Source organism: Amyelois transitella, chromosome 4 (assembly GCF_032362555.1).
Source record: "Amyelois transitella isolate CPQ chromosome 4, ilAmyTran1.1, whole genome shotgun sequence".
Lineage (NCBI taxonomy): Eukaryota > Metazoa > Arthropoda > Insecta > Lepidoptera > Pyralidae > Amyelois > Amyelois transitella.
Genome location: NC_083507.1, coordinates 10,300,977 through 10,327,951, shown reverse-complemented (window position 1 = coordinate 10,327,951; position 26,975 = coordinate 10,300,977). Strand labels below are relative to the sequence as shown.

Sequence of the window (26,975 nt, the reverse complement as noted above, 5' to 3'; positions counted from 1 at the left end):
AACTTTTAAATTTTAATATTTCATTATTCTGATAATATAAGTTTGAACTAAAAAAATTCATAATTTTCTGCGTAAACGAGTAAGAAACATGCGCACATTTATTTTCCAATATTACTTAGAGTACGATAAATTCCCCTGGTGAAAATAATCCCTTTATCTACAGTTCCGAGATATCGCCTTTCAGCTACCTACTCATTAAATAAGAATTAAACCAAGTCACGGAGGTAATTTCTTGAACAACAATTCCCTTTCTAAGTTAATTTACTTCAAATTATTCAAATATTTGTATGACAAAGACCCTTTAATAAATCTATTTACTGAAGAAACTTCTGTCCTTTGTAACGCCTATTAATTGTTAAGTGTATTTCAATCACCTTGTTCCATCTCAGTTGCTGATATTAAATTAACGGGAATACCTTCTATATTAAGTATCTTTACTATTTTGTCTTGAAAACTGATCAAAATTATCAAAAAAGATTTGGAGGTATGTTTATTTCATTAATTATAACCTTATGCCGTGGATCGTAAACACAATATCAGTTTTACAAATACATAATACTAGAAATAAAATACGCATTTAAAATAAAAAGGCAGAACTATGTTCATTTACGATAGGCTTATAGGTTTCACTTTCGTCAAATATATATTGACACAATATATCCTATACCCAAATAAAATACGGCTCTTTGGCAAAATGTTCAATCTTTATATTGACAACTGATGATAATAAACTGTAAAACCAATAATAACATCGATAATTTTTCATACTGACTCAAATTACTATTTACATTATTATATAAATGTTACATTTGATTCATAATCAATCGCGACTCGTTTACATGACTAGATTTACATTGATATAAATTATTCTTAGACTGTTTATAACGATAAATAACGAAAGCATACATTTTTTTTATTTTTGCTATTTTTAATCTACTATCAGCTCTCTCTGTGTGTGTATTTGAGAAGAGAGATTGATTTAAGAAGGCTTGAATGTAAATACATTGTTTATTTTTAATAAGTGTGATGGTATGCTAACAAGAAAGCTATAATTATAAAATAAAAAAAAACTACTTTGTAACAACTAAATCTTCAGTCTTTTAAATCAAGTGAGTTAAATACCATAGAACAGACATTATTGATGCATACGAGTAGAATAACAATATTCATGAGGTAAGGAGAAAGGCGAACGGTTTGTGCGTAGTGGCTAACATAATAATCTATTTTCAACACATATTACTTAATAATCTGATAATATTCCTAAGGAACCTCAATTGAACAGCTAAACTAAAAGCGTAATATTTAAAGCTCATCAGTTATACGAATTGAGATCTTATATTCCTATTTACTGAGAGCGCCCCAAGACCAGGATCCGAAGTTGGTCGAACGCGCTCCCAGGGTGCTGGCTACCTCCTGGCCTTACAGTACTGACACATCAAAACCTTCTTGAAGGCTTGCCTAAACACTTTATTGAATATCGTATAGAAAATTGGGTTGACCATCGAACTGGCATAACCTAGCCATAATACAAAGTCAAAGACCCAGGGATAGATTCTCCTCTCGCACTCTGGACATACCGCTGGCACCATATTCAGTATGAAAAACGGAGCCCACAGAACTACAAATGTGAAAAATACAACACCAAGCACTTTAGTTGCTTTTTGCTCTAGTCTTAATATCCTACCGTGGCGTGATGAGTTTCTAGATATGACACTAGAATTTCTAGAATGGTGAGTTCTTGGAGTTTGGCGTTGAGGACTAGGTGAGACCTGTTGTTGAGGCCTCGCATTTATCGATCTTTGAGGCCTAATATTTCTCACGGGAGTTGACAGAGTAGTTCTAGCTCCACCAAAGCTGGAACCTCTCCTGAAACGTCTCGCTTCGTCCCAAGTTACCATGGAAGCTGTGCCTCTACTAGACCTTCTAAACATCTGAGAAGATTCATCTGTTTTCAGATTTCCATTACGTGGATACCCATTACAACCGTTGATATCCCCACCAGACACTATAATAACTTCAGTTGTTCGTCTCGGTGGAGTTGACTCGCTACCAAAATAAGGACAAGTACATGGAGGTGGTAAAAGCAGACCATCCTCCGAACTCCTAGACTTAGCAGTTAAGGTTGTAGGAGCTAATAAACCTTCATTGCATTCATCATCGGACGCACTTCTGGGTCTGTGAATAGGCGTGTTTGGATCCCCAGTCGACGAAGGTCGTCGACGATCTTGAAGCATAGATGATGGTGATGATGAAGACACACTTAGTGATCCTGGGGTGAGCATACCGCCGCGTTCAGAAATATTTGTCCTGTAAAATTAAGGTCGATATTAGAAAAAGTTCAGACATCAACATGCAGACAGAAATATTGATTGCTGTCATCAAAATAATTGCAGCAATCATCAACCACTTAGTAAATACAATTCTAAGTATTGAATAATCTTTTATCAAAGTAGTATAGTTACAACAACTGCTTAATGTCTTATTACAAAACAGTTATGGTGATGATATTAATAACTGTTTGACTACTTCTTCTTCTTAATTGTGTGTTTCCATTTGCAAATTATTATCATGCAGCATCTGATAGTTTTGAGTTTTTTGGATGTGTAAAATGACATGATAAATTTTCGTCGTCAATTTTGGAGCAAACAAAATGCCAATTGTATACCCTCGGTATTGTGGTTTGGTGGCAGCAGAAGCTTCCAAGCCGCGAGAAAGGCGTAACATCTCGGCACCAAATTGATGCAGTGCAGTCATGGCAGACGGGGCGGGCTCGCTGTGCATACAACAGAGCATGAGGACTACACATAGACAGACACATTGCTGGCATAGAAATTGGAAATATTCCAAATCCTATGCTAACATATTATGGCATGTACAAATACAAATCTGCTGGTTATAAATTTCGATGCTATTGAAATAGACAAGTTTTATATTTTTTGAAATTATTACTTTTGTTTTTAGCTTGACAAATATTGCAGTTTATTTTTCGAGAACTAGCTGTTCCAAAAACATCGAATGCCTTTTTAAGTATCTCTACTAGTAATGTCACCATAACGACCAGATTTGAAGTTACACGAATGATTAAAAAAAATTAACCTGGCCAACTCGATATTACAATGAAACAATAAAAAATTGTGTTATTTTAAATAATTGTAGGGTAACTAATATATTTTTAATGACATTACTTTTAGAGAAAACTCAAGTCCACATTAAATAATGGGCACAAATGAAGAGCAGTATATTATAATGCAACATGGTTATCATATGCTTCAAACAATGGATAGATTCAGCAAACTGATTATGTCCATGGTCCAAGCTGGGTTAATCCGCTGCGGATAGGGAGGTCAGATGCGAGTAACTTCTTGTTAAATCTCGCTAATCCACTTTAAGATCATGGTCATAAATAAGCCGTTATCGCATTTTAAATATTCAAATACACACATTAAAGACACAAGTAAACACACATGCAGTCGCACAAGCGTGTTTCTGTTTAAGGTTTCACATTCTGCAGATACCTACCTAAAGAAACTAAAAACAAATTTGTATATGACAGCAGGTACAGAAAGAAATTTTACTGAGCTGCGTTGGTAATTTAAGAATACACCAAACATTATTCTGATTTCTATATTGTAATTAGTACCGGAACCACCTTATAAAGTCATCAATGTACCGATCAGAAGTGTAGCTCAGTAAACTGGAGGTATTTATGAGGTATGAGGTGAAATTTCACGATTGTAACTGTAATTATAGCTGTTAGCATCATTCCAGTAGTTCCCTGCAGATGAATTCGTTTAATCCATTATACCTTTAAGACAACGAAGATAACAAATTTTGAGAAATACCTACATAAGATTTACGGGTGTACGTTAATACAGGTTTTGTATGTAATTATTCTCTTTTTTGCCTTGATGAAGTGGTCCAATTCAAAAGTGCCATGATCGACACGGCTCAAAATGTATTGATTCGTACTTTATCAAGTATGCTGTTGTGAGCTTTACCGGTCAAAGGAAAATAAATTATAAAGCCACAATGCATCGATAATAATATTTAAATTGGCTCGGACAATGATGCTGGGTACTCTTTTGATGGAGCTGAAAATACGGGTAAGACAAATAAACTATTTAATTTAATTATGGGAGTAAGTAAGTAAGGTAATGCTTTATTGTTCACTAAAGCAGTACATGACAAATATAAAACAATAGTACAGTAAAGTCAACCTGACAATAAGAGGAGCGCATACAAAATTGAGGCAAGGGTTCATTTAAAATTTACGATTTTTTTGACAATTTGCAGAATAAATTTGGTGGTCGAACGGATAAAATTATCAAGCCTTAATAAGTAGAGGAATAATAATTCTTGATACTATAACATGTCAATGAAAAAGTTTTTGAAATTAAAATTGATTACGTAACTTCGTATCAAAATACTAATAGGATATAGTTTACATAAATTTGTGGGTGTTTGTGTGGACCTATCCCCATCAATGACCAGTATTTGCAGCCTAGACTTAACAACGTGCCTATGAAATGAATAGAAGAAAATTTGTAAAATAATAATCAAAATATACTTATCAAATAAATAATATTCTATCCTTTTGTCTATATATTGCTTATAGTTTTACAAACCTACATAATACAAAGTCACGCCTCTTTTTCAGTGAGGTAGATATTCGTAAAGATCTTATATGTCTGAATTACAAAGCATTTATCTATAAACCTCTGCAAAACAACAATGAATAATATTTAACAGAGCGTCATACCAAATAGAAAGTAAATATGTATATCATATTCAGTCCAGCACAGCCTAATTTATTTATATCCGTGAAATTGTACCCACGCCTAAAACGCCCAAAATGACTTGGATCTCTGTTTGACAAACAATGTTAGCGTTTGTTTAGTCAGGGCATGAGTGATGTTATTTTGCACCCTTTTATTCTATTTTTGGAATAAAAGTCATAAATGATTTACCATGCACTAACTTTTGCAAGCGACTTGCCCCGGATACAACTTCCCCCATTTCTGTTACAATTTCGGTAAATGCTATCTTATTACACTTCTCAAGGAATATTTATGCGGTATTTTATATTGTATGTAGTCAGTTGTTTTTTGACATTCATAAAAAATGTTTCTTCTTGAATAATTTCTTAATTTCTCGAAGTTCAGTTAGGCTTAACGGAATTGAGATTCAAATAGTGATAGGTTGCTACAGTTTAATAAAAAATCCTAAGTTTATTAGCCTTTCCAATTACTAACTTTTATATTCTAACACAGAATGTGAAGCAGTTGGCACACTCTGTTTTTTCTTTTGCTACCAGACCCGCACAGAATCCAGAAGACATAAAATACGTTTTTTGAAATATACCTTTTAATTTATAAGAATATGTCGTAAAGTTTCTAACACATAAATTTTGATTATACCGTCTCATAATGTTTATGAGCCGGCTATAATTTACGACAACAATGTATTTCTCTAATTACAATCTTTAGTGTTATTACAAGTGAATGTATGAGGTGGGATTACACGTGGAAGGAAGGTTCGTAAATAATTGACTTTTAATTATTATATTATCATTGAAAATGCTTAAGTATGTGTAAGTATATAGTAGTGTAAAACTTTCACGGTTAATCCGTTGGACCAATTTTAATTCCATTTTTGAATTTGAAAAAGTTAATATCCGTGGTCAAATATAGCCTATATTTGACCTATTACCTGATTTATTAAGACCCCACAGGAACGGGTAAAACGAGATTTTGTGTTCAACTCGAGCGGAGTCCACTATTTTTAAGAATAAAAAATTGAATTTTTTGAAATTTCAGATTAAAAAATTGGTTAGAGTCGTTAGTAAAGCAGGAAAAGAACTAAGAGAAACTACTCTCTCCCAAAATAACACTGTTCTTACAAGAATAGGATTTCTATTTAAAAATTACACAAGTCAAGGTGACGTGGAAAAATTGTTACACATACATATAATTCCGCTTTTATCCCTTACGGGGTAGATAGAGTCAACAGTCGTGATAATACTGAAAGGTCACGTTCTGCTATATGGCATTAAGATTCAAATAGCGACAGGTTGCCACCTCATCGCCTAAACGAAGAACCCCAAGGTTGCCCCAGCAATAATACTATTGCTTTTTCTTTACTACTTTTTTTTCTTTCTTTGCTGAGTGTGGCCTATCAGTCTTTTCAAGACTATTCTGGCTCTGTCTACCCCACAAGGGATGTAGACGTGACCATATATATGTACGTATGTATTCTTTGCTACCAGACCAATATGATGTCTTTTAATTACTGTTTGCTCTGTCTACCCCGTAGTGGATGATGACGTGATTATATGTTATGTTCAAACCAATATGATAGCTAAAAAATTGGTAGTAAAAAATCACTCATACAATACTATTAAAATACAATAAAAAAGCAACGTTAATAGAATTTCAGTGTTTCAAGTTACAGTTTAAGTAATTACGAAGAAAAAAATACTCATTCATTTCAGGTGTTGTAATGGACTCGTTTCCACGAAAATTCATTCATAAATACGTTGTACTACTAGGAAAATGGTGGTCAGCCATAGAGTTACTAATTTGATGGAGTTGACATTTATCTTTGCTTGTTTTAGTTGCCAGAGTTTTGAAGCTCAGTTTTGACTATGATTAATAATGTCATTTTTAATAAAATTTATTTAATGAATTCAGATTTCACATTTATAAAGTTCTATAATCATCTTCTATTTGAAATAGATAAATTAATCACTAGATGGACCTTCAATACATACATACATATAATCATGTCTTTATCCCTTGCGGGGTAGACAGAGCCAACAGACTTGAAAAGACTGATAGGCCACGTTCAGCTATTTGGCTTTAAGATAGAATTGAGATTCAAATATTGACAGGTTGCTAGCCCATCGCCTGAAAAATAATCCCAAGTCCATAAGCCTACCCCTTAGTCGCCTTTTACGACATCCATGGGAGGGAGATGGAGTGGTCCTATTCTTTTTTTCTATTGTTGCCGGGAACCACACGGCACTTCAATCATCGCTTAAAAAGAGGACAATATTTTATTCTAGTTGTTACGCGATATCTAGTGGTATAATCTAAGACGTTAACGGCTCGGAACATAGAAACGCTTCCATGCATTTAACACTTGGCTAAAGGACCAGCCACCGTACTTATCGCGCGAAGAAATATCGCTGTCGCGTTTCACGTCATAATAACAACTGAAACAGCGATAGTTTTTCGCGCGATAAGAAATGGCGTCGCGCGCGCCTTGCTACGGAAGCAGGTCTTATTTGGGTATACTTAAATCTTTCAGTAGAAAAGGTCAACGGCAAACGATCAAGAGTCCGCAGTCCTACGAGGTGGTCGGACCAGATCCGATCGTCCTTGGACACTGATCTTCATAAAGTCTCCATGATGCAAAGGACCGTGACAGATGTCGAAGGAAGGAAATCATCAGAAATCAGAAAGATATTGATTTTGCGGGGTAGACACGACCCTTAGTAATGAGGAATACGACGCGAAGACAGAAGAGATCCTCGAGATATTACGTCAGGTAATAAAATACCTAAATAAATGACTCATGGATTGCTTCTATTCGTGAAGAAGCTTATTTAGCTTGGGACCCAATAGCAATGAAATAATTCTAAGAAAAACAACTTAATGCCTTAAGACTTAAAGGCACAACATCGACGCTTGACAATCTGCGTGGGAGAGAAACATCTGGATGTTTCCTCGTTCTTAGGTGTGAAAGCTATTTAATTTCAAATATCAATTTGACAAAAAAAATCAAAAAAATGTGACTCATTTGTTTATTTTGCGTAGTCCAATAAATCAATTTTGCATATTTATTATTAAAAGATTCAAAGTACTCCATAATGTTTCAGTAGCGTGTATAAAAAATTGACTGCTATATCATATTACTAGACGCCGCCCGCGACTTCGTCCGCATGGAAACCCTATCAATCCCGCGGGAACTCTGGGATAAAGTAGCCTATGTGTTATTCTGGGTCTTCAGCTACCTACATACCAAATTTCATGGTAATCGGTTCAGTAGTTTTTGCGTGAAAGAGTAACAAACATCCATACATCCATACAAACTTTCGCCTTTATAATAGTAGTAGAATTTCGATTTCTATGGCTAAATAATTATCTAACTCAAATAAAATGGAAATAAAATTGAATAATAATTTCGTGCCATTATTTTACCACTAATATTTTTTAAATATCTATTTAAGATTCTTAATTTTAAATAGTACAAAAAAAGGCATTCTAATTTCAAAACACACATAAAGCACACTGATATTCAAGCAACATTTAGAGCAACATCATAATCAAATAACACACTATGATGATCACAAACTCTGGTGCCCAGTAAAATAAAAATTTTCAATAACATGTTCAGAAAACGCTCTTATTTTGATTATTGTTATTCTTGGCTCAGTTGTTTATGTTCTTCAATGTACAATTGTACAGTCATGATCACATTTACAAGCAAAATTAGGTTCACACATTTTAGAACGTGTTAAATACAGTCACGGACACAGCTATATGTCCGTGACTGTACGCTTATAAAAAGACCGTGTTTAGAACTCTTAAGTTATTTAATGAACTTTATAATTAAGAACAGTCTTCAACAACTTAGAACTAAGACAAATTAGAACTGACCTTTATAATGAAATCGAACTATTGATTATAGGTAATTGATCAGAATTCTAATTTTATTATTTTTTTTCTGAAAATCTTTGTTAGTTAAAAAAAGAATAACTGAATAATCCTCTTTTTTTCTAGTTCTATTTAATTGCTTACCTAGAATCTTGCAGCCAAAGATCCCGAGTGTCGATTGGTGGCAGTTCAGTTTCTGTGGAGGCGGCCGAATGCTGCGGAGTGCCACTCCTGGGACCCAGGAATCTTCTCCAAGTGCACCGCCGTTCTATTACAAAAGAAATCATAAAAACATTAAAGACTATGATATTTTTTGAGACAAAGGCGTAGATTTTGTTAGATTCCCCTTACACTGGTGATATTGGTACTAGATGCCTTATACCCTCTCTAAAGAAGGGGATGGAATGTAAACAGGACTAACTTTTCCCTTCAAGCGTCAACCGTCTTTAGAGAAATTCAGGAAGCGTCTTTACACCATGATCCTGGAGTGGGTAAGTTAGGTTTTACACGAAGCGTCTCCCATCTGACCGCAAACTTTGCAGGAGAACCTATCCCATATTTGAGCATGGCCGAAAATGTCTATTCGTTTAGTAACGCCAGGAAGAATAACATCAAAATCAAATCTAAAATGACCAAGAAAACAATTTAAATCCCATCAACAAAAATCAATATGGAATGACCAAGTTATTACTCCCTGCCACCACGCGGTTCATATTGAATAATTAACTCCGATGGATGTCCAATCAAATGAATTAAAAGGTCACCCGCATAGGTATATATATAATTTTATTTGTTATCTGCATAATGAATTTATTATATCACTGCACCTGGGGCGGGATAAAAAGTTCCATAAGCGTTATTACAGCTTTACGTCCCATGATGGAATGAATGTGCATATGAGAAGTGACAGTTTGTGAGTTCCAAAAAGAAGAATAACATTTTTCAAAAAAAAAAAATAACTGTTAAGAAATACTGCACTCCATTTAAAAAATCTTAATAATTATAAAGATGTATAGAAATGTTTCTCAGTGTTTCACACAAAATCTACTGAATGGATTTTGATCTTTGATACACGGGTAGATTTTAAGCTGGAATGACAAAATAAGTACTTTTAATTCCCAAAATTCCTATGGTGCGCAGTGAGTCATAAGGTTACTGTAGACTCAGCCTAACCGAGATTCGTCAAACATAATCCGCGTGATTTCAGCAAAAACAGTCCATAAGTCTGGGTTTTACTCAGATCATTATGTAAGGGGATTTCGGGAAACCATTTATGCAGACCTCAGTCATAACTAAGCCGTTTAGAGATGAGAAAGTACCTTTCGGTATGAATGGCGACTTAGCCAAGATCTTATAAGGGTCAGACAGATGTAATTATGTTCGGGAAGATTGTATGTCTTTAGTTCCGCTTGAATTTAAGGTTGGTAACAGATCTTGCTTAGGATAAGGCATGTTGCACTTTAGACAGTTTTCAAATTTCGGGGATTACATGGTAAGACGGTTTTTTTTTGTAATAAATGGCAAATGCTAATATCATTTGGCCTTTGTACCCACCAAAGGATTTCCTGTAATTCTTCGGGGACAACGGAGCTTTACTTTTTAGCGCGGACGTAGATTTAATTAATTATTCCATGTTTTCATATTCATATAATCACGTCTATAATCCTCGCGAGGCAGACAGTGCGAACAGTCATCAAAAGACTGACAGGCCACGTTCAGCAGTTAGGCTTAATGATAGAATTGAGATTCAAAAAGTAACAGGTTGCTTGCCCATCGCCTTTAAGAAGAATACCTAAGTTTATAAGCATATACCTTAGTCGCCTTTTACGACATCCATGGGAAAGAGATGGAGTAGTCCTATTATTTTTAATATTGGTGCCTCGGCACTAAACCACACGGCACCAAGTTATCACAGATGGAAAATGTGCAAAACATTCGAATTTCAAAGCAATATTTTTTTTTACATACATACATATGATCACGTCTGTATCCCTTACGGGGTAGACAGAGCCAACAGTCTTGAAAAGACTGATAGCTATTTGGCTTAATGATAGAATTGTACATTATATTTTTTTTTTATATTAAGCAATATGTTAATTTGATTTAATGATAACAGGAGAATATACCTAAAATATGTCTTTTTTAGCTCAAATGATTAGATAGAAAATTAAAAATGTATCACGGTAATATCTCAGATGCAAATTTCAATGAGATAAACTACCTGACAATTTCATAAGTTCACTTTTTCATGTCATATTATGGTCTTGTGATTTATTTAGATTTGAAAATTTTAAGACTACTTACTCTTTTACTCTAGAATCAGAAAAATGGAAATGCTTATGAACTTGGAATTTTAGGCGCTGGGCCGAACGCTATCACTATTTAAACGGGGATATCTAATCGTTTTTAGGCTGTTGGCTCTGTCTACTCCGTAAGGGAGAAAGGCTTGATACATGTAGTATTTTAGAATTGTATTAAAAATAACAAATGTAGACTTGATAAACGGTCTAGAAAGCACCGTAAAACTTTCGACTGTTTTTAAAACATATGTACTGTTAACATTGTTGTTTGTCATTTTGTATTTTACTACATATATAGAGGTTGAATCTGAATCTGAATTTGAAATGTCAGTGCCAACAAATTGTAATCAGTGTTGCCAATTTAATAAAAGTTGAGCATCATATTTGTGCGGTCGGATGGTTTTATCCTACCACCAAACCATATCGCTCGACATGGTCTAATTCCGACCATCAAACTATACATGCCCGACATGATGGAATGATTAAGCTGACAACACTGTCGATTGAAACAGATTGAATGAGACCGTTATTATAAAAACAACATCACGAGTGTGGCTCGTCTTATTCTGGTATCAACTGTCTACGAATAAACGTGTAAATTATTGTGGACATTTGCTAATAATACACCAGATGACGTTCAAAATTAACAGCTGTATTGTAAAAATAACTTATGATAAATTGAGTAGAATTGAATGAGTATCGGTCACTCTTGTCTCGATACGAAAAGTATATCAGGAACTACTGGTTTGAATTGAAAAATTATTTTTGCGTGGAATAGACCATTTATCGAGGAAGGCTTTAGGCCATATAACACCACGCTGCAACTATAAGGTGCAAAGAAATAATAGAAAATGTAAAAAAAAAACGGGGAAAATTATTTATCCTTGAGGGCTTCAATGATGCCCAAAATAACGACGAAGTCGCGGGCACAACTAGTAAGTAATACAATTGCAAATTTTTGATGAATAAATCCCCTGTGCGAAAATTATACCTACATCAGAAAAAGTGAACTTAGCCAATTATACATTTTAATTAACTTGGCCAAGACGGTAATTAATAATTCAATATCGCGTACATATATTAACAGTAGCTAATCATTTACTTTGAAATTTGGTTCTAACTGCCTTGATATAAGAGCGCTGTTGATCAAAGCATCGAAGGTTCTTAACACCGTATACAATACATATGTGTATTTGTACGACAGAGTTTATAAGCTGCGTTTGATAAATAATTGAAAAGTAAACTCAGTTAAGAATAGCTACTTTATAATTTCAAAGTATATAATAATATTCAAATAGCGATGAATGAATTTGTTGGAGCGGAGCTGATAGTGGACTGTATGGATTTTTTTGTTGGTCAGGGACAATGTTCGTCGCTCGGGGTAAATTATTAAAATCTTTGTTAAAGACGATGCGTTTATTCATGTAGCCATACAGAGTGAAGGAGAGAGGAAATTGACATTTCACAATGTTACCAACACAAAAAATATCAAAGATATAATAAAGTTATTAGTGTTGCTAGTTGCATCAATTTATGGTTCGAATTGATAAAGTTTGATTCACATTTAGCTAAATGTTGATTAGGATTTTATTGCAATCATGAGCTATTGCACCCTCTCTCACCAATCAGAACGTAGACGATGATCGTGTGGCGACATCTCTACGCCACTCGTCAACAACATCAAATCACACAACAACTGTCAATCATCGCGAAGAAATTGACGCGCTCAGCCAATAGCAGCGAAGAATCCAAATCGCGATTTCAGAGATTTCATGGATTGGAGCTATATATACAACCTCCGACAGAACATCGTTGGAGCCGCGGTTCCCCAGGCATAACACCTAGCCTGGCGGAAGATCTTCCCTTTGGTGGCGGTCGAGCCGAATCATCGCTCCCGCTACATTGGTGACCCCGACGTGATATAATCTTTTTGGGTATTAGGTGGGAATATATCGGAATGAGGGATAGGGTCTGCTAAGATGAAAGCAGGTTTAAGTCTGTCTATCGAAACTGTCACCTCTTTGTTATTGTAAAAAATTTTAAAATATTTATCTCTTTTACTTATTACTTTGTGTGGCCCTGAGTAGGCAGGTTGAAGCGAACCTCGTACGGTGTCGTCTCTAAGGAAGACATGGGTACTGGTTGCCAATTCCTTATACACAAAGGGTTTTTGTGGCGCCATGTGATGCGAGGTTGGTAAAGGTCGTAGATGTTCAGCGATTTTTCTTATGCGGGCTGTGAACTCTGTAACATCAGTAGTAGTGGGAACGTCAGGTTCGAAGAACTCACCAGGCAGGCGTAACGACTCGCCATAAACCAGTTCAGCTGCCGAGGCCTGCAAATCTTCTTTAAAGGCCGTTCTTACGCCAAGCAGAACCCATGGCAGTGATTCCGTCCAGCTGCCATCAGCATGACAAACTATTGCTGCCTTGAGCTGTCTGTGAAACCGTTCAATCAGACCGTTGCACGCCGGATGGTAGGCTGTCGTTCTTTTATGTTCGAAGCCCGTCATTTTGGATAGGTATCCGAATAAGGCGGATTCAAATTGACGGCCACGGTCAGTAACGATAACCGTCGGGCACCCAAAACGAGCTATCCAGTTTGATAGAAAAGCTTTGGCAACGGTTTCGGCAGTGATGTCAACTAATGGTATTGCTTCTGGCCATCTTGTAAACCGGTCAATCGCCGTCAGGCAGTACCTATAACCCTGGGATACCGGGAGAGGACCTACCAAATCTATATGGATTTGGGTAAATCTTGCTCGTGGTAGTTTGTACGTACCGAGTGGAGAATTCACATGCCGCGTAACTTTAGCACGTTGGCACGCGATACAGGCTCGTGCCCATTCCCTGCAATCTTTCTTTACGCCTGGCCAGACGAACCTTTCGGAGACTAACTTAGCCGACGCGTTGGGACCAGGGTGGCTCAAAGAATGTAAAGAGTCAAATACTTGCCTGCGTAAGACACCTGTCACGAACGGTCTGGGAGTTGTGGTACTTACGTCGCAGGACAAAGGTAAATCACATCCAGGTACTTTTAACTGTTCAAGACGTAGTGAAGATCCTTCCTCAATAAGTTTAATTAGTTCTGGATCAGAGGCTTGGCATTTGGCTAAATGCTCGAGATTAATCGGTTCGCTCAATTCTTCAACGCGCGAAAGTGTATCTGCAACTACATTATCTTTTCCAGATATGTGGCGAATGTCGGTAGTGAATTGAGCGATGTAATCTAAATGTCTGTACTGCCTAGGGGAACAGTTAGTTTTCCTCTCGTGAAAAGCAAAACTGATCGGCTTATGGTCAGTGTAAATGGTAAAATGCCTAGCCTCAAGCATGTGTTTAAAATATTTAATGGCCTCATAAATGGCTAACAATTCTCTATCATAGGGTGAATACTTTACCTGCGACGGGCTAAGCTTTCTTGAGAAGAAGGCCAATGGCTCCCAAACACCGTCCTTTAACTGCTGGAGAACAGCTCCAAGAGCTTTGTCAGAAGCGTCTGTTACCAAAGCTAGCTTGGCAGAGCAATCTGGATGGGCCAGCAATGCAGCATTGGCAAGTGCTTCCTTGCAGGACTCAAAAGCTGTAAGGGAATCACCTGTTAGGCTTATTGGGTGAGAACCTTTTACAGCTCCCGTCAATATAGCATTCAAGGGTGCTTGAGTTGATGCAGCCCGAGGCAGGAATCTCCTGTAAAAATTTAGCATACCTAAAAATCTCCTGAGCTGACGGATGTTGGTAGGAATAGGAAAGTCTTTTATTGCCTGAACTTTAGCATCCGTTGGTTTTGTGCCGTGTTCCGAGATATGGTAACCAAGAAAGGTTACCTCAGATGCACCAAGAACACATTTGGATGTATTAATGAGCATACCGTAGTCTTTAAGCTTCTTAAAGATTATACGGAGATGCTCTTCATGCTCGTCATCCGACCTAGAAAAAACGATATAGTCATCCAAATAACAGTACACAAAATCGAGTCCCCGTGTCATTTCGTCAACAAATCTTTGGAAAGTTTGGCCTGCGTTTCGTAGTCCAAATGTCATGAAAGGAAATTCATATAGTCCGAAGGGTGTTGTGATGGCGGTCTTCTGCACATCGTCCGGATTGACAGGTATCTGATTATAGGCTTTTAAAAGATCCAAAGTACTGAAAATTTTGCAGCCTGAAATGCTGTGAGCAAAATCATGGATGTGCCTAATCGGATACCTATCAGGTATGGTACGAGCATTAAGAAGTCGATAGTCTCCGCAAGGGCGCCAACCATTATCTTTTTTGGGGGCCAAGTGTAATGGCGAAGACCACGGACTCTCAGAGGGACGCGCCGTACCATTAGCTAACATAGCTCGAAATTCGTCGCGGGCTATTTTTAATTTGTCAGGGGCCAGACGACGGGGGGAAGAAGAAACTGGAGGACCTGGGGTTGTGCGAATATAGTGAACAGTGTTGTGTGGCGTAGTGTTTTGTATACCGGCTGGTCTGGTAATTTCCGGAAATTCGTTAAGAATTTTATGATAACGAGAATCACCAGTCAAGATTTTGACAGAATAAATATCATTACAATTAGGTACAGTGGCTATAGAAGATATTGAGGTTGTATTATCAATTAATCTCTTATTTCTACAGTCTACAATCAAATTGTAAAAGTTTAAAAAATCTACTCCAATTATTGGCCTTGTAACATCGGCAACAACAAAACGCCAGCTATAATTCCTACGTAAGCCAAAATCTAAATTAAAGTAAATATAACCGTACGTAGAAATGTTAGAACCATTTGCTGCACTTAAATTAAAGTCTGTTTTCGCACGACGATCACGCAGGGCCGATCGAGGAAAGACGCAGAGATCGCTTCCGGTGTCGATCAAAAACTGCAGCCTTGATGTTCGATCGGTGATAAACAGGCGACCAGTGGAAGAAGGAGGGCAATCGTCGGCCACCATTATCGACTGCCCTTGGAGTTTCCCGCTGAGTAATCACAGGGCAAAATGCAACGATTGGCCTTTTCTCCAAATTTTGCGTGATACCAGCATAGCGGGAACTTCTGGTAGTTGGAATGGGACCGCTGCCTTGATCGGGACTTGCTATGGGTGGGACGTCGTGAACTTCGCTCTCTAGACCGTCCGCTCCTTGTTGTCATTGGATTTCTTCGACGGCCGCTCTTCTCTCCAGCGTGGCAGCTCTGCAACGATATCTACCGGCGCCAACAAGTCGACTTCGCTCTCTACTGTCTCGACTCACCGCAGACTACGAGCAACGCAACGGCTCACTCCTGACTCACTAGGACTTCGAGCAACTTCCGACTCACTGGAAGACTTCTGGCACTTGCAAGCTACTGAAGCACAGATTGCACAGCAAGATCAAGACTTTCAGACCTTCGGTCTTGGGGGGGAGTACTGTGGCGACATCTCTACGCCACTCGTCAACAACATCAAATCACACAACAACTGTCAATCATCGCGAAGAAATTGACGCGCTCAGCCAATAGCAGCGAAGAATCCAAATCGCGATTTCAGAGATTTCATGGATTGGAGCTATATATACAACCTCCGACAGAACATCGTTGGAGCCGCGGTTCCCCAGGCATAACACCTAGCCTGGCGGAAGATCTTCCCTTTGGTGGCGGTCGAGCCGAATCATCGCTCCCGCTACAATCGTCTACACATAATAATACCGATTTGACATCAAGCATTCTTCTGCCTTGCCAGCAGAGTATACGCTAGTGTTGTGCCGTGTGGTCCCCGGCAATTGAAAATAGAACTACTCAATCTCCTTCCCATGCATATCGTAAAAGGAGAATATAGGCACTTTCATCTAGTCCAGCTTTTACCATGGTCCAATATGGGTCAGGTTCCCCTGAATAAATTGCGGTCAGACAGGAGATGCGTCGTATATAAACGTGAATTACCTAATCCAGAATCATAGGCGCACCCACAGCTCCTTTCAGAGAAGTAAGGATGTTACCCAAATTTGCGCCATGAGGAAGATGACATACCCAGTTAATATATAACAATATATACGGGACACCATCATTACACTAATTGAGTTAGCCTCGAAGTAAGTTCGAGACTTGTGTTACGAGATACTAACTCAACGATACTATATTTCATAATAAATACTTATAAAGATAAACATCCAAGACAATCCAATCGGAGAAAGTTCGTTTCTCATCATGCCCCGGCCGGGATTCGAACCCGGGACCCCCGGTGTCGCAGACAAGCGCACTACCGCTGCGCCACAGAGGCAGTTCAATCTGTCAATGACCATCTAAAATAATACCGATTTGAGGCGCACCAAGCCATCCAGCCGCCCATCCTGCGCCGAGGCCCTTCCTCTGCCGTGCTAATAGCTGAACCGTGAGAGCATACGTCAGCAGCATCACTACCAGAGGTATGTAGAAGGAGATGATGGAACCAATAGCCTTATACAGCGGGTCTGGGACCTGGCATGAGCCATCGATCAGCACTGATTCGGCGTTCTGAAACAATGGAAAAGGATTATTACATACATGTAATCACGATTTTGCTCTTTAAACCCGAGAAGTATGAGGGCCTTATGAGATAGCAGACATAGTATAGCGGCGAAGGATTAAAGATGCAAGCAAACTCAGTTGGTGATGCCAACATCAAAACTCCACGACGAGGGAGAGAGACAAACAACTTATTCACCCCTTTAATCATAATTAATTAGTTAATATTTAACTATAACGCCTGGATGATTGATTACCCGTATTGTCGTGAAACAATGAACATCAACTGTGTTATCGTGTCGTTTATTATCTCAAAGCTTCGCCTGTGGCTTCGCCCGCGTGGAAATAAGTCAACCAACAAAGACTACAAGCTCTAGTTCAATTTTGACATCTATGTCTTCACTAAATTTCCAGCACGGCTTAGGCATAAAATGTTAAAAAAATACATTTTTTATTAAATAACTTACTTAATTACCATTGTTGTACCTACTATTATTCTGCTTAGACCTAGTCAAACACAAAATTATTTTAAAAGTTAGTTCTGTCTGTTATTTTTTCCGAACGTCAATAAAATATAAAATGCTTTGCTTTTCTATAATAATTAAAAACCCATAAAAATAAACCTTATGAATAAGAATTAGGTTCCCATTAAATACAGGTTTTTGAACGGTATTCACACACGCAATATTACTGCATTGTTGGCCTTGTGTTATAAATTTGCAATAAGCGCTTTAAAATTTCTGCCGCGCCGCTATAGGGATGCGAAGGATATTAAATTTCGGATATGAAAACTTACACAAATATTCACCGGATCAATACAAAAATTTATATTTATGTATAATATTTTTAATAGATTGTTTGTAACTTGATTGTAAATTGATAGCTTATTATAATATATCTGTTTGCCATTTTCTAATGGTTGACTGGTAGAGAATGCTTTTAGCATTAAGTTCATCTGTTATACAATTAAAACTCAATAATGTTTTAAATAAATAATTATAATGTTTCATGAATCTACCAGCAAAAGTACTTAGACAAGTATCGAGGCCAGTGAAAAGATTTTGTCTGTACTCACCCCTCCGACAAAGGAGTGTTATTTACAAACGGATAAGAAAATATCCGTATAGTGAGATCTAAAACAGAACAGAATAACTATTTATTTTAGATCCTAATTATTAAAACACTCGTTTTGAAACACATCGCAATTTTAATTATAAGTTACAAGGCTTCTTGATTTATTGTTATAGGTATCTGTACTTTATCCATCTATGTAATTATAAAGAAACTGACAGATTAATTGACATAATATCATCGTACAGACCTTATCAGTGGGTCATGAAATTTAAAATTTATCATGTACATTCTTTATGTGTAACTATAAGTGGTGTACAACTGGTGTACTCTGTCAGTATATATCTGTTCTATGCAGGATTACTTTACGGATCGGTTTCGAACTTGCGTTTATTTCGGATATCCATTAAGCTCTACTTTCCTACGAACATCCCTAGCGTATATTGTTTCTCTTGTTAGTTTGCGGTACGTTTGTAATATGTATACGGAACCACTGGTGTGTAACCGCAGTTTGTAATTCTGCAAGTTTTGTTGCAGATTAGTAGTTTAATGTTATAATGCATTTTAATTGAGATTCTTGTTCTTGATTATTTTATAACGATTAAAAGCTTATAATGGTTAACGATTAACTGCTGAATATGACCTTTAGGAGAAAGTGGTATGTGAAGGTGTATCCCAACTTTAAAGTACAAATTTAAATGATAAAGTAAGTTTATTTGAACTTTTTACTGAATTAATCTTCATGAAATAGAGCCCGGAGGAGGACATACGGTACTTTTCGTCCCGGTAAAAAAGTTACAAACAAACTCACTTTCGCGTTTATAATATTGGTATAGATGTATACGTACATATGTTTGTACGCGATGTGAAAGAGAATATATTGTGAGATTTCTTTTGAAATAAGCAGAACCTACATATGTATGTAATTTTGTTTCTTATGTTTATCATTCTTGATGTTTTCTGTGAACAAGAATAAGTTTTGATCATGTTGACAGGTGTGAAAAGGGTAAGGTCCAAACTAGACGATCATACTAAAAAAGCAGTCATCGTGGCAAATGAAAATATATATATAGTCTCTGCCTACCCGTCCAGGAATGGAGCGTGATCACATGTGACGCTAAAATCTCTGCCTAACCCTCCGGATCCTTCTGATCTTAAATATTATTCAATTTGAATACAGCCTTATTGAACAAATAAGATTTCGATTAAGTTAAAACAAAAGAAAATATACATGCCTTTATACACATGTACATGCCGTCAGCAAAATTCCTATTAACTTTGGGCCTAAATCAATAACAGAACGTCGTGTGTATAAACAAGTCTGTATTCTATATAAGCAGAAATTGACCAGCATTGTACAGATGAGAACAAAAGTAAAAAAATATTGTTTTTTATTTATTTTTAGTCAAAAGTGTGAATACTTCCGTTTAAAATATAATTACGTATGTTTAAGACAAATATTTTTTTAAAATAAATCTTTATGTTTCATTAATTTAATAAATGCCTTTTACAATTACAAATATTCAAGGAGCCCTTTACATAAATACATTATTAAGAAGGTAAGTTTCCCGTGACGTACGAATATTCGCTTCGCTTAAGAGAAGCCACGAGAAAAATCTAGCAAGAAATATAGAAGAAAAATACCTACTCCCTTCACTTTATGCAATATCAATAAAAAAGAGCCGTACACACAGCTGTTGTTCAATATAACACGGACCTTTCAAAAATCCTCGTGGTATTGGGGTTTAATCGGGTTATAACTCACCTCCTGTGTGCTTCCAACCACAAGTTATTATTCATGCAACCCTTTGTATAAGGTATCTGTGTAGCAAATGGCTCGTGTTAAAAATATTTTACAAACCCCCTTGTGTGTTGGAGTGCTTTTGAATATTTAATGTAAGAATATAGAACCTGTATAAGAATGCGAATAGCCTTTATTGCCACTTCACTTAACGATGTTAAGGAGTGCTCTTGTCGATATAACGCCAATAAAATACTTTTAATAAATAAAAATTGTCTCATTATAAAATCTTTTACCAAGCCTTTTCAGTTTTTATATAAGGCTAAAATTATATAAAATTCAACTCGTGCGAAATTATACCTGGATATTGATCAATCTGCGTAAATATTCGAGATTTTTTAAACAAGCACTTCTTAAAATAAAGTTTAATAAAAAATAATCATAAAATAAACTGCTAATCGATAAATTTTTAATTAATGGAATTAAGAAGTAATACACTTTCGTAACTAAATGTACTAGAGCAAATCTTTACTTAGTGACCGGAAAATTAAGAACCCTTTTTAAATTTCGATGGTATCGAAAACCGATTCTGGAAAAAACGTATCACAATTTTTTATCTGTATTTATATCGGCTATTTAATTTAATTCCAATTAAGATGGCTATTTAATTTAATTCCAATTAAGCTCTTTTTATTTCTAAAAGTTAGTGTTGTATTTCATTAATTGAGTAAAAAGTGCGCAAACATTAAGATTTTTCATTTTAAAAAATATACACGAGAAAATAATTGCGATTTGTATTTTGTTGTTTGTTTTTTATTGAAACACAAAATAATAATTAAAATTTTATAACTATCGGTTTAGTTTTACGACACATATTGGGGTCAAGAGTCGAGATTTTGAAAATCATCCACAAAAATTTATTTTGCAAACGATCGAAAACTTATTAAGTATAAAACGAAATTTTATTGAAACCTTAAAAAGTATCTTAAAAATTCCAATGAATCAATTTTGAAATTTGATTTTTACCCAAAAGTTTGGAACAAAGGATCGTTGTGATGAACTTTTGGTGTAAGCTAGCGAAATTTTATGGCTGTTTCCGAAGTACCCAATTTGTAAGTTGAAATTCTGTATTAATTATGTGACAATAGCGGTCTAGAAATAAGGAAAGGATACCAAATTCGTAGGAACTGAGCTAAGAAAATTGTGACATTAAATTTTTTGCTTCATTATGGTTTAAGTTATTTGAAAGAAAAACCTGCCTGTTACCATAATCCAATAAGGGTTAGGTTCCGCCAATGGTTTTCGGAGGTCAGATGGGAGTCGCTAGTTATAAAAACCTGAATCACCTACCCACCACATGAAACTCACTCACTAAACGGATCAGGACGTAAGCGAAACTTGAGGAAAACATTTTGGTAACAAATTCATAGCTATTTTAAGAAACGCCGTTTGTACGAGCCATAATACTCGTATTTGTATACTCGATATATACATATATTATACACCTTACAGGCAGAGGTAAAAAAGATAGGCCTCCCCCAATGACTACCACCTTCTCTGTTAGAGGCAACCTGCATCCAACGTTTTCCCGCGTACTTCACCAGATCATCGATCTAATGACGTTATAATTGCATCAAATCAAATCTTACCTTGGAATACATCAGGCTCAGTGGAAGACTCATGGCCGTGGACAGAATCCACACGAAAACGATCTTCACTGTCACTCTCTTCCGTGTCTTGTTCCTGCCAAACCTCATAGGGTAGCGGAGGGAGAGGTATCTGAAACAGACAGAGTAATTAAAACAGGTCAATCAAGAATGCTCGGGCAAACTAAGCTGCCTTAAAAACCGTTGTGCAGTACGGTTTCTTGCACTTCAGAATAAGACCACTCCACCTCCTTTCCATGGATGTCGTCAAAGCCTACTAAGGAAAGAAGCATTATGTGCAGCTATTGCTATGTTCTTATATGGTTCCCCTGCAACGGTTACGGAAGTCAGACGTTCTCACCCAATCCAGGACCACGGTTAAGACGCATACCCCCCAGAGGTGAGGTGGAGTGTCTCCAGAGGAGAGGTGGAGGAAGAAGGAGAAGTATAGGTACCCTAAAACATTTTAAATTCATCGAGGCTTCTGTCAGACAGTAAAACATAGCTAAACTATAAGAGTTCTTAGTTTAATTTTGCTATAAAAACCTGGTCATAATATGTAAGAGCTATTAAGGGCCACTCATTAGTTTCAATGACTTTTATCTTGCTGGCGCCGCGCCAAATGGATAATGATCGTTGAAGGAAGTGCAAGATACCTACTGCACTATGAACAGAATAGAAATAAAGGATTCTTACATAATTCTATGATGTGGTCTGATGGCGATGGAAAAACCATTGTGTGTTCTAGCGCCGGTGCTAGGTGCCGTGTGGTTCCCGGCACCAATACAAAAAGAATAGGACCACTCCATCTCTTTCCCATGGATGTCGTAAAAGGCGACTAAGGGATAGGCTTACAAACTTGGGATTCTTTTTTAGGCGTTGGGTTAGCAACCTGTCACTATTTGAATCCCAATTCTATCATTAGGCCAAAAAGCTGAACGTGGCCATTCAGTTTTTTCAAGACTGTGGGCTCTGTCTACCCCGCTAGGGATATAGACGTATGTATGTATGTTCTAGCGCCATCTCATCACATGCAGATTGTTAAAGTGAAGGGGAAGGCTGGGAGTCTTCTTTCAGGCGATGCCATAGTGTGCGTCAGATGCCTTAAAAAAATCGTCAAGGAAAAGGCTTGAATGCTTGCGATTCTTCTTTTAAGACTTAGAATGTCAATTTCGTCACTTAGCTAAACGGTAAACCCTTAGTATTTTTTGTACTGTCAGTCACTGTCCTCATTTATATATGTATATAAATGTATTCACGTCTTTATCCCTTGCAGGGAAGGCAGAGCCAACAGTCTTGAAAAGACTGATTGGCCACGTTCAACTGTTTGGCTTAGTAATAGAATTGAGATTCGAATAGTGACAGGTTGCTAGCTTATCGCCTAAAAAGAGAATCCCAAGTTTATAAGCCTATCGCTTATTCGCATCTTACGACATCCATGGGAAAGTGATGGAGAATCCTATTATTTTTTCTATTGGTGCCGGGCTGGGATTCGAACCTGAGCCCTAAGGCCGATGACTCTACTCACCTGTCAACACTTATTGTACACAAGTGCATAATCGATGCAGTACACAACAACACGTCCAAGCAGATCCAAGTCAGGCAGTATTCAGCAGGCAGCGGAAAATAGCCTGAAACAATAATAATATATATGAGGAAAATATATTTAAACTTATATACTATGCCGTGTGGTTCCCGCCACCAATAGAAAAAAGAATAGGACTACTCCATCTCTTTACCATGGATGTCGTAAAAGGGATATGCTTATAAACTTGGGATTCTTCTTTTAGACGACGGGCTAGCAACCTGTCACTATTTGAATCTCAATCCTACCATCAATCCAAACAGCTGAACAAAGCCAATCAGTCTTTTCAAGACTGTTGGCTCTATTAACCTCGCAAGGGAAATAGACGTGAATATATGGTTGTATGTATTAAGTTCTTAGTTGATTGATGTTAAAGGTATTTACCGTAAATTTAAAATGTAAATATTAATTCTTCTCGTGCTTGCAAGGGAAGAATTAATATACAGCTCAAACATACTGTTAGCATGCAAAGAGTTTATTTCGATACAAAATTGACATTGAATGGATGACGCAAGAGTACTTTACTACGAAGTAATCTCATTAAATGTTCATTGTAGTTTATATATAGACTAGTTAGGGTCGGGTTAGGACTTGTTTCTGACAAATAAACATATCTAGATTCTAATAATAGAAGTAGCGATTGGGTAATAAATCTGTAAATATAAAAGACGAAACGTGTGGTAACCGGCACTTTTGAATAGGACCTCTTTCCTGTGAACGTCGTAAAAAGCGATTAAGTCTATCTAGTGCCAGGTTTCACGTTGTTTTTGGCAGCGAAGATAAATCAGATTTGAACAACACAACCCATCTTTCCACTTGCCACAATCCTTGTTTACTTCTTTCGCTTCATCCACTTTCATCATCCTACTAATATTATAAATGCGAAAGTTTGTGATTATGTTAGTATGGAAGTTTGTTACTCTTTCACGCAAAAACTATTGAACCGATTACGATGAAATTTGGTATGTAGGTAGCTGAAGACCAAGAATAACATATAGGCTATCCTGGAGTTCCCGCGGGATTCATAGGGTTTCCATGCGGACGAAGTTGCGGGCGGCCTCAAGTTATTAATAAAAAAGCGTAAGTTTATACTATACTCAAAAAGATATGCGATAAAGTATGATAATATTCAGCAAAGAGAAAAATTAAAATGAAAAATTATTTGCTGCAACATATAAACATAACACTGTATGGAAGCTAAGTCATTTGTATTTATATAAGTACATACACTGCCTAATATATTTTAGGTTAGGAAGCCTGTATTTAAGGCAGTCGGAAAGACTAGGACTAAAATAAATAATTTGTGGTCACGGAGTTTTCCACCAGACAGACTACGGTTTGCTTATAAATAATTACTCCGTGAATTGCAAATCTAATACTTTATCTTCAGAAGTAACACAGACTACTCTTATTCAGAGAAATTTCCAAAGATTTCAGAGAAATTCCTATTCCCAGAAATTTCCAACGATTCTAGAAAAACTTGTTGAATTTACAAACAAAAAGTTATCCTACCGAATGTCTGTTTTAGCAAACAAAAGATTGACTTCTATTTAACAGCCCTATCTTTTAACCTTGGCACGCTGATTATGCAGATTTCATACAAATGGCCTGCCAAAAGGCATTTCCACTACCCCTGTTACGAGTATACCTTTATATATATAGTATAAGATCTACATATATTGAGGTTGCTTTCCAAAGGTTTCGATTTTAAATAAAATATGGGAAATTGTGTGGTTCCCGGCACTAATGAAAAAAGAATAGGACCACTCCATCTCTTTCCCATGGATGTTGTAAAAGGCGACTAAAGGATAGGCTTACAAAATTGGGATTCTTTTTTTTAGGCGATGGGCTAGCAACCTGTCACTATTTGAATCTCAATTCTATCATAAAGCCAAATAGCTGAACGTGGCCATTCAGTCTTTTCAAGACTGTTGACTCTGTCTACCCCGCAAGGGATATAGACGTGACAATATGTATGTATATATGGGAAATTATTGTTCTTTTTTAACTGTTAAGTGCATCCCAGTAAAAAATAAAACAAATCTCGCGGATCAGTTTTTCAAATGCACGCAATGGTTAATTCAAAATGTTCAACTTCAAAGTAAATAAAACATGTTCCCTTTGTCATTTTAGATAGATAGTAAACAAGTGAATGTGGGATTTCAAGAAGCACTCAAGAGATTTCGTAAGAACAAACGAAAAAAGTTAATTCCCCTGGGTCATGTCTTTCACGGTTCAGGATTATGAATTTTGACACCTGTCTCGACTTACACACTCTTTTTGGTGTGTTGATATTAGGCCCACTGGGATGTTCAAATATCGGTTTCTTTTTACATACTCGTAACTTTACGGCGAAACGAAAATGGGGTTTGAAATTCCAATAAAGAAATACGTTTGAACAATAATGAAGGCATGTTTTACTTCTAAAAAATAAGACATTAAGACACACATCAATTTCAATAATGAATGAATTATCGCAAATTTATATTAAATTTGCTAGTTGTATGACGCTATTTATAGACAAAAAACAATACTTACTGACTTCAAATCTCATAATTGTTAATATTTTATTGTAGAAACCAATTATATGATTCTTCTTTTAGGCGATGGGCTGGCAACCTGACACTATTTGAATCTCAATTCCATCATTATGCCATACAGGTGAACATGTTCCTCAGTCTTTTTGATATTGTTTGCTATCTGTTCCCCATAAGTGATAAAGACTGAATAATGTATGCTGATCGAAATGTTATGTGCCTTTTAAAATTATAAACTACGCTGATTAAATTTACTCTCTTAAATTACTGTTAGTTTTTGTACTTAAACACTCTTGCACGCGACTCATACTTCAACCAATTTTTGGAAATCGAAATTCCCTTGCCTGTATGTTTCTTCATATTATAGATTTCCTTAGGTCTGACATATGGGTACTCAATAAAGTGAAGATGAGTGTACCAAGATTGAAACCCTTTTCGTTTTATTGTAGTGCCTACGTAGGGCTATTCAGACCGCGTTTACGGCTCATTTCCTTTTCCGGATAACATTATTGCCTTTCTGTTAACACGAAAAAAGATTTCAGGCTTTACGTACAGTCAAACGCATGTCCTGTTAACCTGTATGCAACTCTATGACGCGGTAATAGGGGCGAATCGACAGTGGATTTTGGTAGGTTTATGTCCTCTTAACATTGAGCAACATAAAAAGCCGTTGAAATATCTACGATATGATGATTCTTTACTTTTTAATGTGGCTTACTATAAAATATGTTTTTATTGAAATTTTAATTAATTGCTTTATAATACTGGTAGTGACGAAAATATAAATTATCCCAAATGCTCCTCCTGCTGTCAAAGACAAATGGCTTATAAACTTGGAATACTTCCATATGGTGATGTGCTAGCAACATGACTCTCTCTGAATTTTAATTTCTTCAAATCCTGTGGCTAAACTTTCCTGTCTACTCCATAAGTGATAATCACTCGTATAATTCACAGCTATTTAAAATAAAATATA

General features: G+C 36.5%; 1 protein-coding gene and 1 non-coding gene across 2 annotated transcripts in view; both read right to left on the bottom strand.

Moving 5' to 3' along the window:
- Positions 1-1,179: 1,179 nt before the first annotated feature.
- LOC106140925 (D(4) dopamine receptor) overlaps positions 1,180-26,975 on the bottom strand; it is a 69,809-nt gene continuing 44,013 nt past the window's right edge. The window contains exons 3-8 of the mRNA XM_060954648.1: positions 23,406-23,508; positions 21,881-22,010; positions 17,230-17,428; positions 8,802-8,925; positions 2,666-2,773; positions 1,180-2,307 (exon numbers count right to left, since the gene is read on the bottom strand). Of these exons, the coding sequence (XP_060810631.1) occupies positions 1,407-2,307; positions 2,666-2,773; positions 8,802-8,925; positions 17,230-17,428; positions 21,881-22,010; positions 23,406-23,508 (1,565 nt within the window). The 3' untranslated portion in view covers positions 1,180-1,406. The remainder of the gene's footprint in view (positions 2,308-2,665; positions 2,774-8,801; positions 8,926-17,229; positions 17,429-21,880; positions 22,011-23,405; positions 23,509-26,975) is intronic.
- On the bottom strand, positions 17,124-17,195 carry Trnar-gcg (transfer RNA arginine (anticodon GCG)). Its single transcript has one exon. It is a non-coding gene; the product is annotated as a tRNA-Arg (tRNA).